At 37.8% G+C, this 16,223-nt stretch overlaps 1 protein-coding gene across 1 annotated transcript in view; it reads left to right on the top strand.

The window, feature by feature from the left end:
* Positions 1-16,223, top strand: part of synj1 (synaptojanin 1) — a 488,307-nt gene that overhangs the window by 333,234 nt on the left and 138,850 nt on the right. The window contains exon 19 of the mRNA XM_039746285.1: positions 15,399-15,516. Coding sequence (XP_039602219.1) covers positions 15,399-15,516 — 118 coding nt within the window. The remainder of the gene's footprint in view (positions 1-15,398; positions 15,517-16,223) is intronic.

Genomic DNA, 16,223 nt, shown 5'->3' on the forward strand with positions numbered 1-16,223 from the left:
ACGTACCAGCCACTTCATGTCTCTACCACTCATGTGGATTTCACATCCACCAAACAACAAAACTTTTAATTCTCGCAGATAGGCCTCTTCATTGGAAAGAAACACTACCTTTCCCTGATGGCAACACGAATTAGACGATCTGCAAGTCTCCGACTTAAACTTTAAAGGCAAACAATATCTACATACTTCTGTCATATCACCTATGTCCATATATTCGATCTCTTTTCACTATTCCGTTATTTCCCCGAGTAATAATTTCCATTTGTTAGCGCTAATGCAATCTTTACTATCTGTTTTTTGAGACTTTAGAAATTTAGTACTTTCATAATCTAACCTGCTCTGCATGTGTATTGCACCAACGTTTTTGAACCTCTTTCTGACATTCTACTTTGTCTTCTACACTTTGTCTTTTATTTCTGACCCTGTTTGAAGCTGAGAGCACAGCAACTGTGTCTGACAATAGTATTCAAACGCATGAAAAGTGAGTGGACCGTGAGCGCACCAGCCACTTCGCACCTCTGCCACTCATGTATGTAGATTTCACTTTCACCAAACAACAAATTTTTTAATTTTCATGGATACGCCTCTTCATTGGGAAGAAACACTACTTTTCCCTGATGGCAACAGGAATTAGGCAATCTACAAGTCTCCGACTTAAAGTTTCAAGCCGAACAACAACATACTTCTGTCCATATATTCTCTTTTCGCTGTTCCATTATTTAACCAAGTAATAATTTCTGTTTGTTAGCGCTAAATCGATCTTTACTATCAATTTGTGAGACTTTCAAAATTTGGAATTTTCATAATCTCTAACCTGCTCTGCATGTGTATTGTGCTAACATTTTCAAACCTCTTTATGACAATCTACTTTGTCTTCTACTCTTTGTGATTTATTTTCGAACCCACTTGGAGCTGAGAGTGCAGGATCTGTGTCTGACAATAGCATTCATACGAATGAGAAGTGATTAGACCGTGGGTGTGGTTGTAAATGTTTAAGAGGAGTGCAGGACTTGTTAAAATCTCTTGGCAAAAAGTCTCATCTCGCGGGACCTGAAATTATCTCGCAGGAGTCAAAATTATCTCAGAAAAAGTAAATTTCCTTTTATAATAGAGAGATTAAACTCAATTATAACTTCATTTATTTGGAATTTGGGCTACTCTACAAAGACCTAAAGCACAAGGTGGCCTAGCACTACCTAAATTTTTATTTTATTATTTTGTGGCAAATATACTAGGAATAAAGACCTGGGGCCTCGTGTATAAACGGTGCGTACGCACAGAAATGTTGCGTAAGAACTTTTCCACGTTCAAATCACGATGTATAAAACCTACACTTGGCGTAAAGCCACGCACTTTTCCACGGTACCTCATGCCTTGTCATACGCAAGTTCTCCGCTCGGTTTTGCAAACTGGCGGCACCCAGCGTCAAAGCAATGGTACTGTTCTTGTGTGATTACTCATTATTTTCATGACGCGGCTTTATAAATACACAGAAACTAACCGCATATTGTTTATTAGTGTAATGCATCTGATTGTAATTAACTCGTAACAATATAATGGTTTAGGGAACAGCCATAGTATTCCAAATACCATAACTGCTTTAGCGTTGTTACTCTCACTTCTCCTTCTTCTTCTTCTTCTTCTTTCAGCTCCTCTCGTTAGGAGTTGCCACAGTGGATCATCTTTTTCCATATTACTCTCACTGCACGACTTGGAGTATTTATATCACTGTATCTAAGTGTGAATCACAGCAGCAGCTGATCGGAAAGAGAATTATCGGGATACAGCTTTAAGGACACGCTGTCTCAGCCACGGCAAAATGTTTTAAAGCCTTTCCTGTACGGACCTCGCGGTTCAGAAACAGTTTAGTCCCAAGAACTTTAAATGCACTCAATCAATTGCTCCTTGTAGAACGGTTTGTACTTATAAGTACAATCACCCCACTGTAAACTTGCACTACAGTTATAATATCTCACAACCTGAGCCACTTTATAAAGCGCGTATTTACATATGATGACGATATAACTTTTAAAGTGAAATGCAGCAAAATATGTTTGTTAAATTATACACATAAAACTTTAACTTCATTTAAATAATCTATATTCTTCACTGGGAGTGTCGTGAAGGATAGAATAATTAAACATGTACTACGAAGATATTTCAATGTTCTTTAAACATTTTGAAGAATCGGCGCTAAGCTTACAGATGGCTTAACGTCTATTACAGAGCTGATTGTGTGGCGATCGGTTACTTGGGGAAAGAAAAGCACTGACTGCAGTGACGGCTACGCCAATATATATTGAATATAAAACAGAAAGAGAAAATAACAACACAGCTAAAACGCAGCGACAAATTTCAACAATAAATTATTTCATTGAAGTGAAACACATGTTTAATAACGTGCTTTAACTCCTATCATCATGAAAATGACATCACGTATACATCTCAGTATTTTAGTTATTCAGAGAACTGTAATATTACGAATGTAATGGACTCTGTATCCAGTTGGAGGAAGAGAGCCAGTTTAAGAAGCAAGTAGTGATTCACACACACAGAGCACATAAGAGTAGAAGATCAAATACAAAACAAAGCATTTAACGTGCTACTTTAATTACGATGTGATTTGAGAAACTGGTTAATTAACAATTTTAAGATGAAGTTTATAATGTTCTACTAAATGACAAAATAAACTACGTGATTAAAGTGGAAATGTCAAGATTGAAGTTGACATTTCGTGCTTTTTCCCCACCGTGTGCCTTTTTTCTCTGTACCCTAATAAACTTTCATATGACACTCAGACAGTGGGCTTACAACTCTTCTTTTCACGGCAACTTTGATATGTGACTTCTTTTTATTTCCGGCACTGTGCGATTTTGTGAATGTGAGCTTTCAAGTTTCTCCAACACGCTATGTCACTCGATCAACTTCATTTTGTTGATTATACCACGGTTTATTTGAACAAATAGTATGTTTTTCCTTTGCCTCCACTTGGTATTCGCTGAAATTCTTATATTTTCCCCGTGCTTTTCCAATTGTCTTTTCACAGAAGGCTGCACTTAAGGGCGATTTATATTGATTTGCATATTCAAAGAGGCGTAATTCTGGGAGGATTTGGGGCGTTACATAATGCGCGTGCACGAGTGTTAGTTTTCACGCTGATTGGGATTTATGTAACGGAAGAACATGGAAGTTGGAGTACGCACAGATTCCTGCATCTGGATTTTTCTGTGCGTAAGCACATTTCGGCTTTTGTGCTTACGCCATGTTATAGTGCGAGTTCTACGCACGGCGTTATACATGAGGCCCCTGGACATTAACACAAATTGATGAACATACACAAGCCTCATCTGCAATAGAAATAAAATTGAAAACGAACAACGTCAGATCGGGTTTGAATACACGCTGGCGCTATTACAGAAGGCGTGAGGTTATTCAGTGCAGCAGGATCAATGCACAATGCATGCAATATTATTTGAAAACGAACAGCATTGGATCGGGTGTATATTCAAACCCGATCTGACGTTGTTCGTTTTCAAATAATATTGCATTAGTGCGATGATGTTTTCACATATATTGTCTTTCTTTCATCTTGCAGTTTGTAATCAGTGACCGCGTGGTTTTTTTCCCCTGATCTTACCAGTCCCCACATGTTGCTGTATGCTGTTTCTTTTGTACCCCAGGACATACAGAGGACAGAATAGTACAGAGCAGTAAGTTCAGCACTATATGCAATCATCATATTCAACCGTTAACAGTTCACACACACACTAGGATTGTCCTTCCTACATTTACAACATGTGTACCTGTTACAATTTACGCACTTCCCTCTATGCTGTGGTTTCTATTACACACCTGAAAGAAAGAGACAATATATGTGAAAACATCATCGCACTAATGCAATATTATTTGAAAATGAACAGCGTCAGATCGGGTGTGAATGTATGCTGGCACTGTTACTTAGAGTCCGATCAGGAGCTTATTCAGTGCATTATATAGTTTATGCCTACATTTTGTCATTTACTACTAAAATATGAAAAACATTTCTGTTTTACAAATGTGTTTACACAAATTACTGTAGAAACGTAACACACATGAAATGCGTGTGTTCCAAATAATGATCTATTATTTCCACTCCACTTCACTCCCAGATAATTAATCAAGACATGAGCTGGGAGAAGTTTGTGCACGTTCTAAGTCGGTGGGAGGGGGGGATGGAATGCTTGCAGCTTGTCTTTATCAGCACGTGTAGAGGACAAAGGAAGCTGGCGGAGAGGTGTGAACGGATTTAAGGTGGGCCGGATCTACAAGTTTTTTCATAGGCTCTGGTAATTCTAGTGTTAAACCGTTTTTCTTATTCATAAACTTTTGTTGAGCCATGCTATTTTCACTACTCTACTGAGTGAACATAGTTTGCTGAAATTCAGCAGGTTTTACTCCTGCCTAAAGAAATCTCACTATCCAACAATGGCGCATCCGTGTTCATTTGAATATTTGACCTTGGCTTCAACTAGACTAACCACAGAACTTTGCACTGTGCATGTTAGAACTATCCATAAACCATTACAAGCATGTTGTATTGTGTTAGCTTCTATCCATTGCGGTTACTACATAATTTCAATTTGCCTAACTCTTTGATTTAGTCTTATACATACGTGCTTTACCAACTGTCCAGCCTATTAGCAATTTGTACATTCTTTGTGCGTATATTTAATTTACGTGATGTAATTTTCCCTGTCATTAAATAAAATGAATAAATTCCAGTACATATCAAATTTCCACATGTTACAGGTGCACTGATATATTGTTCTGCATATTTTTCTGCAGTTTTTTGTTCCTACAAGATTCACAATCATTGATAAAAATTGATAATAAATGTTCTCATTGAATTAGCTGGTCTTTTTTTCTTTACACTTATCCTGCATTTAGAATAGCACATCAGTATGATTTTTTTTTAATTAATTTTATTACAATCCATACAAAGCAATCAAGTTTTTACAAAAAGAAAAATTGAGTTAAGAACAGATTCCCACCCCTGAGAGAGAGAGCAAGCCAAGCCGCGTTAAATTTTAAGGCTTGTAAACATACCTAAATTAATAAATTCTCTGTGCTTTATGAACTTATTTTAAAATATTACTGCTTAGATCCTGCCATGTTTTGAAAAAAGTCTGTACGGATCCTCTAACTGAGTATTTGATTTTTTCCAATTTCAAATTCCCCTAGAGTTGTTGCCATGCAGCTTATTATTTAGTTGGTAGTTATAATTATAAAGATTGAGAGGATAGATTAGGTATAGATAAGGCCTGCTCTCTTTCTCTCCCCCCCTTAACCCCCACTCCCCCTTTTTGCCTCCCCAAGTGAGGCTAAAACCCACTTCACGCAGTCCCAGTCCTCTGACATACCCAGAGACAGAGCACGTCCAAAGCACAACAAGCCCCGATGTAGTGGCGTTTTAGGGTTAAAAGACAGAGATATCTATTATCAATATAGTCTTAAAAAATAAAAAGTTTAAGAGTTTTGCACTTAAAATATATATATAGTCTACAGCAATTTTAGTGCATTAAGATGATACACCTAGATAATAAACCCGGGAGATGGTGTTAAAAATGTGTCCAGAATAAGCATAACAAGTCTTAATGCAATAACAATAAACCAAGGGTATGATATTGAACAGTCTCGTTTAGGATTGAGATGAAATAATTAAGCACAATAAAACATAAACAGATGGCGCCCTAGTAATACTAAGTAATAATGAGAATATATGCTGATAAAAACCCGTATTTTAAAACGAATAGATCAGACAGTAGATTGTTAATCCTTGCTTTATCATTAACCTCCATGACTCACTATTATGTATCAGAATAGTCCCGGGATCAGCTTTCTTAATTCCTTTTCTGCTTCTTCCTTGCTAGTGAATACATAGAATTGACCCTGCCATTCCACTTTCAGTTTTGCCGGATACAAGAGGCTGTATTTGATGCTGGCTTGCCGTAACCGCTGTTTAATGTTGTAGAAGGCTGCGCGTTTAGTAGCTGTTGCTGGATAGAAGTCAGGGAAGATACGAATGTGGTTATTTTCATATATAATATCTTCCTTGTTTCTGAGGAGTGCCATCACCTCTAGCTTAAATGATAATCATTCAAAACAAACTATAAAAGATCTTGGTCGGGGTCTAACGGTGTTTGATCCACGTACGCGGTAAGCCGGTGCTATCTCAGATTCTGCTTTAAAGTCCTCCCCGATAATTTTAGAAAAAAGTTCAGCTGCGAATTTCACAGGGTTTGAACTTTCTCGATTCTCAGGCAGACCTTCAATTCTGACATTATACCTTCTGCTTGCATCTTTCAAAGCATCCAGTCTGTCTCCGAGTTTTTTGCATTCGGAGCTGACATTTCCTGCGTTTTCCTCTGCACTGGTAGCTAAATGTTCGGCCATTTCAATACGATTCGTGAATGTCTCCTTGAGATCCTCCAATTGATCAGTAAGCGTGCTCAGTTTAACCAAGTTTTCCGGAATGTGCTCTTCAATTTTACCCAGCACCTGTCGAAGCTCAAGTTGCACCTCTTGACGCAGCCTTTCATTTGCCTGTTGGAATTCCTATCGCAGCCATTTATTCAACTCCTGTTTCAGTTCCTGTTTCAGTCTATCATGTGCCTTTGCCCTTGCTTTCTCATTAGCCTTCTCGCTTTTCTATATGTCTTGCGTGAGCTCAGCGAGCATCACCTCCAGTTTAGACATTTCAATTGTGCTTTCTTGTACCGTAGATGAAGCAGCAGACTCTGCTGAAGCCGGTGTCCCCACTGCTCCCGGTTCGCGTAATTGCGTAATTGAAGCCGCGGACTTCAAGGCCCTTTCCATTTTCAGTTGATCTTCTCCGATCGGCAAGCTATCCCAATCTGCACTCACGATTGCACCTTCGCTCCCCTTTTCGCTCTCAGCCGGCGACGATGTAGCGGACCGTGGTCCCGAGGAGTCTGTACTTTCGCCCATCTGATCCAGGTCTGTCTCTGAAAGGCCATATCTTTAACTAGGGCTTGCTGATTGTAGCTTGGGTGTAGCTTTAGTTTTAGATTCTTTCGGACCCCCATTCTTGTTGGCCATGTTTATATGTGCTTACATATACTGTAGCAGTCCCTCTCGGGTTGAATAAATACAAGATATCTCAGGATAATAAGCAAATAATATGAAAAATAACACCACTGCTAGCGGAGCTCCACTTCAGACGTCCATCTCTCGCATCGGACGAGACCAAACCCTCAGTATGATTTTTACTTTCATAACATGTTTAGAAATATGTATTTATGTTTAAATGCTCACTCTCATTTGTTTATTTTGCCCCTTCTCTCTGCAGTTTTTTCTTCATTCATTGCAGAGCAGAAAACTGGTTAAACAATGCTCAACAATGGAAGGCTACAACTACTTGAGTGTTTTACCCATTATTTAGTAAATAATGCATTAAATAACAGAATGAAAATATTGTTAAAAAGTAAAAAAAAAAAAAGTACATTTTAATAAAAAAATGACCAAAGTTAATTTTGTAATTTCTACATTTACCCCAACATGCAGAAACTGAGAAATAACAGGCATTTTAATTAGTGTAGGAGTCCAATTAAAAGCAGGTGTTGAAATAAAAACCTACAGGAGTACATCTGGGGTCAAAGCATTACATATTGGATGTATTTCCATTGTCAGGCAGAAGTTCCCCAAAGCAGGGACAATGTTCCCGGGCTTGCTCCCCCTGATGGCACCCAGGTACCTCAACACGGCTGCCTCTCAGGACTACAGTTCCCAATATGCCTTGTGGAATTATAAATATGGGTTTCACCAGAGGGCTTAGAACAGTAGCACATTAGAACACTCTAGACGAGAACAGGCCATTCAACCCAACAAAGCTCACCAATCCTATCCACTTATTTCTCCCAAGAAAACATTGTCGAGTTTTAAAAGTCCCTAACGTTTTACTGTCTACCACACTACTTGGTAGCTTATTCCAAGTGTCTATCGTTCTTTGTGTAAAGAAAAACTTCCTAATTTTTGTGCGAAATTTACTCTTAACAATTTTCCAACTGTGTCCCCGTGTTCTTGATGAACTCATTTTAAAATACTAGTCTCGATCCACTGTACTAATTCCCTTCATAATTTTAAACACTTCAATCATGTCACCTCTTAATCTTCCTTTGATTAAACTGTATAGGCTCAGCTCTTTTAATCTTTCCTCATAATTCAACCCCTATAGCCCAGGAATCAGCCTAGTTGCTCTTCTCAGGACCTTTTCTAGCTCTGCTATGTCCTTTTTGTAGCCTGGAGACCAAAACTCACACAGTACTCAAGATGAGGCCTCACCAGTGCATTATAAAGGTTAAGCATAACCTTCTGGGACTTGTACTCCACACATTGTGCTATATATCCTAACATTCTGTTAGCCTTTTTAATGGCTTATCAACACTGTCGGGAAGTCGATAGCTTAGAGTCCACTATGACTACTAAATCCTTCTCATAAGGTGTACTCTCGATTTTCCGACCGCCCATTGTGTACTCAAATCTAACATTTTTACTTCCTATGTGTAATACTTTACATTTACTGACATTAAATTTCATCTGCCCAATTCTGTATGCTATCCAAGTCCTATAATGATAAAGGATTCCAAATTACCTGCTAATCAACCTATTTTGGTATCATCTGCAAACTTAACCAGCTTGTTACTTATATTCCTATCTAAATCATTTATATATATTAAAAAAAGCAGCAGCCCTAGCACTGACCCCTGTGGAACACCACTCTTAATATCGGCCAGTTTTGATGAGGTTCCTTACACCATCACCCTCTGCTTCCTGTGTCTGAGCCAATTCTGCACCCATCTAAAAACATCACCCTGAACTCCCACTTCTTTTAACTTGATGCCCAACCTCTCATGTGGCACCTTATCAAATGCTTTCTGAAAGTCCAGATAAATAATATCATAAGCTCCACTTTGATCGTATGCTTTTGTTGCAACCTCATAGAATTCCAACATGTTAGTAAAACACGACCTCCCTCTTCTGAACCCATGCTGACTGTTCAGAATAACTCCTGTCCTTGCCAGGTGTTGCTCAATCTTATCCTTAATAATTCCTTCCATTAATTTTCCTGTGATGCATGTTAAGCTTACTGGCCTATAGTTGCTTGGATCTGCCCTGTCACCCTTTTTATATAATGGGATGATATTTGCCATTTTCCAGTCCTTCGGAATCTCTCCAGTGTGCAGTAACTTCCTAAAAATATGTGTCAAGGGTTTATATATGTACTCACTAGCCTCCTCAAGAACACAAGGATAAATATTATCTGGCCCTGGTGATTTGTTTGATTTCATCTTATTTAATCTGAGCAGCACTTCTCCCTCTACAATTTCCAAATCCCTCAGTACCTCCTTAGTAGTCGTGTTTACCTCTGGGAGGTTATCCACTTGCTCACTTGTAAACACCTCAGAAAAATGTAAGTTTAGGGCATCTGCTATTTCACTGTCTGTGTCTTTTAATTTCCCTTTACTATTCCTGATGAACTTGACCTCCTCCTTAACTGTTCTTTTACTACTAAAATACTGAAAGAATCTCTTAGGGTCGTCTTTCACCTTATCTGCTATATTCCTCTCCAACTGTCTTTTAGCCTCCCTGATATCCTTCTTAATGGTTGCCCTCAAGATCTCATACGTTTCACGGTTCACTTTGCAATCATTAGTCTTATATGCCTTGTAAAGCAGTTTTTTCCTTTGCAACTTCTTTTTTAAATCTTTATTAATCCACCATGGATTTTTTTTAGTTTCCTATTAATTCCAAATTTAGGTATGTATCTGTCCTGCATTACATGTAAAACATTTTTAGAGCTGTTCCACTGCTCCTGAACTGTCTCCATACTTAAAAGCTTATCCCAGTGTATCCTACTTAGACATTGTCGTATTTTCAAGTTCAACTTAACAATTTTAGTCTTTGCATCTGCACTCTTACAAAATACTGAGAATTGTATTATATTATGGTCACTTGACCCTAGTGGTTCAATAACCTCTACACCCTCAATTCTATCCTGATTATTACATAACTAGCAAAATACCCGCGCTTCGCAGCGGAGAAGTAGTGTGTTAAAGAAGCAATGAAAAGAAAAGGAAACATTTTGAAAATAACGTAACCTTTGTCAATGTAATTGTTTTGTCACTGTTGTGAGTGATGAGTGTTGTTGTCATATATATATATATATATATATATATATATTTACACACACACACATAAACATATATATATATACATATTTATACATATACACATATATACATACATATATATCTACATATATACACACACATATATACACACACATACATACATACACACACATATATACACACAAATACATATATATATATATATACATACATACACACACACACATATATAAACATATATATACATATACATACATATCTACATATATACACACACAGCTATTTCGTATCAGTGCAATACGCTGTTTGTTAAAACGGTTGACTCCCGCTCTTACGTGCAATAACAAATCAAATCATTCAGTTGTCTTTGCTCATATGTCATTTTAGAGCTGGACGCCTGGCATCTTTTTTTGGCCACAAGTTCGTTTCTGTTTGGTGTGAGGTTCTGTGTTGTGGAGATTCTCAGGATGGATTGCAGGTGCTCATCAGTGAGGCGACTCCTGTGTGCTGTTTTGTTAGTCTTTATCACTGAGAAGAGCTTCTCACACAGATATGTGCTACCAAACATGCACAAGGTTCGAGCCACATGTAGATGGACTTTTTTTGTTCTTCAAAGTCACCAAAGCGCCGTGCAAACTCAGTGCGCAATAACTCTAGCTTTGCAATAACTTGCAGCATCATAAGGTAGACTTGATTAACGCGGTAAGTGTTCGGCAAGGCAGCTGAAGCGCTGCATTATGGGATCTGTAGTTTATTGTGTTACCAGCGCTTCATATACCCGGGCCATTAATACATACAATACAGTTTATTTTTGTATAGCCCAAAATCACACAGGAAGTGCCGCAATGGGCTTTAACAGGCCCTGCCTTTTGACAGCCCCCAGCCTTGACTCTCTGAGAAGACAAGGAAAAACTCCCAATAAAAACCTTGTAGGGAAAAATGGAAGAAACCTCGGAAAAGGCAGTTCAAAGAGAGACCCCTTTCCAGGTAGGTTGGGCGTGCAGTGGGTGTCATTAATAACAATAATACAGTATATAAAATGATCTCGCGGGCCGGATATAATTACACGCCGGGCCGGATGTGGCCGCTGCCCTTGAGTTTGACACATATGGACTAAATAGAACTTGAAAAGATATATTTTTCAAATGTGATCGCGCAATTCAGATAGAGTTGGCCAGCGCACTACAGCCTGCATGCCTCAATGAGTCATCCTCCTCGCTCTTACTTTTTTACCGTTCATCTAATGAATACACTGAGTATGGCTTTACCAAAACAATCATTGATGGCGAATAAAGTATCCATTATTCGAGTATGTAGATCGGTATATATATATACATACATACAGTCATGTGAAAACATTAGGACACCCTTTGAAAGCATGTGGTTTTTGTAACATTTTTAATAAATGGTTATTTCATCTCCGTTTCAACAATACAGAGAGATTAAAGTAATCCAACTAAACAAAGAAAACTGAAGAAAAGTCTTTTCAAGATCTTCTGTAAATGTCATTCTACAAAAATTAGTCAGTATGCCGTGCACACTAAAATGAGACTCCTGTAACACAATTACATTGCGCATGTCATAAACTTAGTAATTCAGGACATTTGTCAGTTTTCCAGTTTTTTACCAGTAATCTCAGTGGGGTGTGTGCACAAGAGTGCATGTATGTGTTTGTGCATGCACATTGGCGTGCAAGTTTTTCTGATAAACACCTGCACGCATTTTGGATTTGTTTACCTCATTTTTTCAAGATTCCTGGATTTTTCCTGACAATGTGTATGTCTCAGATGATTTGCAAATAGAAAAACAACAATTTTTTTCTTGTATAGCCCAAAATCACACGAAGAATGCCGCAATTGCTTTTAACAGGAAGAAAACTTAGAAAAGACAATTCAGAGAGAGACCACCTTCCTGGTACATTTGGAGTGCCACAAGTGTTAAAAAATGGGGCAAATACAATATACAAAACACAAACAAAGTAATCCTCTTCACAGAGCTAGATGGCCAATCTATCACTGCCACTTTAGAAATACATTAATACAAACTACAAGGCAAAATGCATGGATTATACTACTCACTAAATTTGAGGGTACAGATTTGTTTAAATATATCTATCAAAAAAGAAGTACTATATATAAATCTGGAAGATACCACCAGGTGGCAGTGCTAGATATCATCACGGTGAGAAAACGTTCGGCTTTACTGTGTTGTGAATTGCCTGAACCATCCATTAAATTCTGAGGACACTTTGCTGGAATATCTCTGAAAAGGATGTTAAATGATTAAATCCATCAATCCAGGGATGCGCCCATTTCAGCTAGCGCTAGGCACGAGGCAGAAACAATCACTGGACAGAGCCTCATCTCATTGCAAGGTGAATACAAGCACTCACATACACTAGCATCATTTTAGCATCACCAAATCCCCAAATCTGCATATCTTTGGAAGGAAGCCAGAGCACACTGTGGAAACCCAGTAGGAAAACATGAAAACTTCAGGCAGGGAACACCAGCAACGTGACTAGCTGCAAGACAGCAGCGCTATCCCTCTGCCACCATATCGCCCCCATATGTGTAATTATTAACAGTAGTCATTATTTAAACGAATTTAACGATTTATCTTTAAAATGTAACATACATACAGGACAGAATATTTATCAACTTGTATGCAAAATTTCACATCACAGCACCGTATCTGAAATTAGTGATGTTAAGAGTCGTGTCCCTCAGGGGTCAGTGTTGTGGCTGCGGCTGTTTTTAATATTTATAAATTATTTGTTGGATAGGAATATAAATAATAATCTGGTTACATTTACACTTGATACCATCCATCCATCCATTTTCTAACCCGCTGAATCCGAATACAGGGTCACGGGGGTCTGCTGGAGCCAATCCCAGCCAACACAGGGCACAAGGCAGGAACCAATCCTGTGCAGGGTGCCAACCCACCGCAGGACACACACAAACACACCCACACACCAAGCACACACTAGGGCCAATTTAGAATCGCCAATCCACCTAACCTGCATGTCTTTGGATTGGAGTGCCCGGAGGAAACCCACACAGACACGGGGAGAACATGCAAACTCCACGCAGGGAGGACCCGGGAAGCGAACCGGGTCTCCTAACTGCGAGGCAGCAGCGCTACCACTGCGCCACCGTGTCGCCCCACTTGATACCAAGCTAGGTTAATTGGCACATAATCTAAAATCTGATGAATAATTACATTGGTACTAGAACAGCATACAGGCTTGAGCAGATTTGTACCAGGTGAAATTTAATGTAAAGTTTTATTCATAGGAATGAAAATGTTAGGTTTGAATACACAATGAGAGGTCTGAAAGCTCAAATTACACCTTATGAGAAGTATTTAGGTGTCAGAGTTGACTCAGCACTATCAACTACCAGACAGTGTAAAACAGAATGTTAGGTTATATAGCACAGTGTGTAGAGTACAACTGCAAGGAGATTATTATCAAGCTTTATAATGCACTGGTGAGGCCTCATGGGCAGTTTTGGTCTCCAGGCTACAGAAAGGACATAGCAGTGCTGGAAAGGTCCAGAGAAGAGCGACTAGGCTGATTCAAGGACTGCAGGGGATAATTTATGAGGAAAGATTAAAAGAGGCAAGACTTTTCAGTTTAATCAATAGGAAATTAAGAGGAGACATGGTTGAAGTGTTTAAAATTATACAGGGAATTAGTGGACTGGATCGAGACTGTTAATTTAAAATGAGTTAAAATGAAATGAGTTAAAATGAGTTTGGAAACTTGTTAAGGTTCAGCTGCACAAACTTTAGGATGTTTTTCTTCACACAAAGAACCATAAACACATGGAATAAGTGACCAAAAAGTGGGGTAGATTTTAGAGTCTTTCAAAACTAGAATTGATGTTATGTTGGAAGAATTAAGTGGATAGGACTGGCAAGCTTTTTTGGGGTGAATGACCTTGTCTCTTCTAGATTGTTCTTATACTCTAATATCCATGCCATATACAAATTTAATTGTACAGCTTTAACAGTGTTTAGCTTTTGTAATGTTTGTATTTTCTCATCTCCTATCAAATAAATCAAAGTGGCCACATTACAAGGAATAGTTGCAAGTGGCAGTATCCACAGTGACGTGCAGTTAAAGAGTTAAATCAATCTTGGCTCTGATATCACTAATTTATGTTAAGCATCTAAACATCTTAGCCATTACACATAATCTATTTCATGTGACTCAAGTAGATTACGGTACATCAACGGAATTTAAATTAAAAGAATGCTATTTGAAAAATAATAATTGTGGCTCTATAATGTGAGACTTTGTAAGTCATTTATCTTTTATCATTTATCAGAATCAATTGAAAGTAATCAATAAGCAAGTCATTTTTTAAATATTGACTAGCATGTCACAAGTCAAACTAAAAGGCTGTTTTCACACTTATAGTCAGTTTGCTTTGTTCCGAATCAGGGGACATTTCGTTACTTTCTTTCAATTTGCAGCTAGTTCAGTTGCATTTCAAGCAGTAAACTTTCATGCAAACTAAACATATCAGTAAAGATCCCTCCAGTGTGTCTTGCACTTCTTTCATTAACACAGCTGTTTGTGCACCACTGCATTTTCCATAATTATTAACTAGGTTGACTACTTGAAAAGTATGCGCTACTAGGTTTATGCACTGAAGAATATGTTTCAAATAGCTGAGTGTACAACAGATAACAAGCTCTGCTGATAGGATACACTAATGTGCTACAGTTTTATGACAGTAGACTTATCATGCAATTTTCATGTACCTGTATGATGTCACAATATGAACGTAACCTTAATATATCTTCAATCACATGTCTGCTGTCTTAATTCTTGTACACATTTGTTACTAATCTTTATTTTGGAATGCTTGATTAACATTGACTAACATGTTAATGTTAGCGTATGCATTGAGTGGACTGTGCACCTGCACACATGGTGTATTCACGGGGTAAGGTTAAGACATTTAATTGGCAGTCTCACAGGCTACTGCTTTTCATTTCTTGCCACCTCTGTATGCACAGATTCCATAAATAATAAAAAAAAAAAAATTTTGAAAGTTTCTCCAATTATAACCATTATCCTACATACTTAAATCAACTTTTATATGACGTGTAATTTACTTTATAAGTGTTGAATCAATGCATTCAACATATTTCAGTAATGTTTCTGTTTTTTGTTTTTTTTTTTGTTATTAGCTGAAGATGTGAATTTACTGAATACAGGTGTTAATGAAGAAGAAAAGCCAACTTATACATGGAAACCTGGAACTCTTTTATTTTATGGCAGAGCAGAATTAAAAACATCTGATCACAGGTAAGAAATAGGATACTGAGAGGATGTCTGTGTAGCACATAAAGTAAAAAAAAATCTCATAAGCATTTTACTGTATTGTGAAAATGGATCACAGGAATGAGTATACAGTAATATTATATAAAATTAGACAATATATTGTTAAACAGGTTAAAAAGGTTACCTCTCAAAATCTTATTGTCATTAGGTGTTATCCTACTGTTATTTGTAGCTGCTGTATTGTTTGCTTCTGTAAATCAGAAAAAATAAGCACACAGCAACAAGACAGCCAAATGCAGTCTTGTATATGTATTGTTATAGATATTAAAGGATGTAATTTATTTGGAAAAAGAAACTGATGTTTATGTCTTGTTTAATAATGTTGCTTTTAGTCTCAGTTGAATTGTACATTGGTGCAAATCGCATTAAATGCAGTGAACTATAATAAGAACATTTTGATTACATTCAAGTTTTGAACCCATGCACCCTGCAGTGAACTCACTTCTTATTCAGAATTGGGCCTCTGCAATGACCTTACTACCATATTTTTGTACCATACCCTTGAAGAAACCCTATTTGCTATGCCTTCTGCTGTGCATCTTACATTACCATTCTACTCAACTGTTAGTGGACTTACTGTAACCTGTGCATTACCTACACAAGTTGCATAAGCCTCTGCCTTTTAATCAACTCTCTGTTCCTGACTACAAGGCTACTAGTTGGATGTTTTT

Source organism: Polypterus senegalus, chromosome 2, assembly GCF_016835505.1.
Source record: "Polypterus senegalus isolate Bchr_013 chromosome 2, ASM1683550v1, whole genome shotgun sequence".
Lineage (NCBI taxonomy): Eukaryota > Metazoa > Chordata > Cladistia > Polypteriformes > Polypteridae > Polypterus > Polypterus senegalus.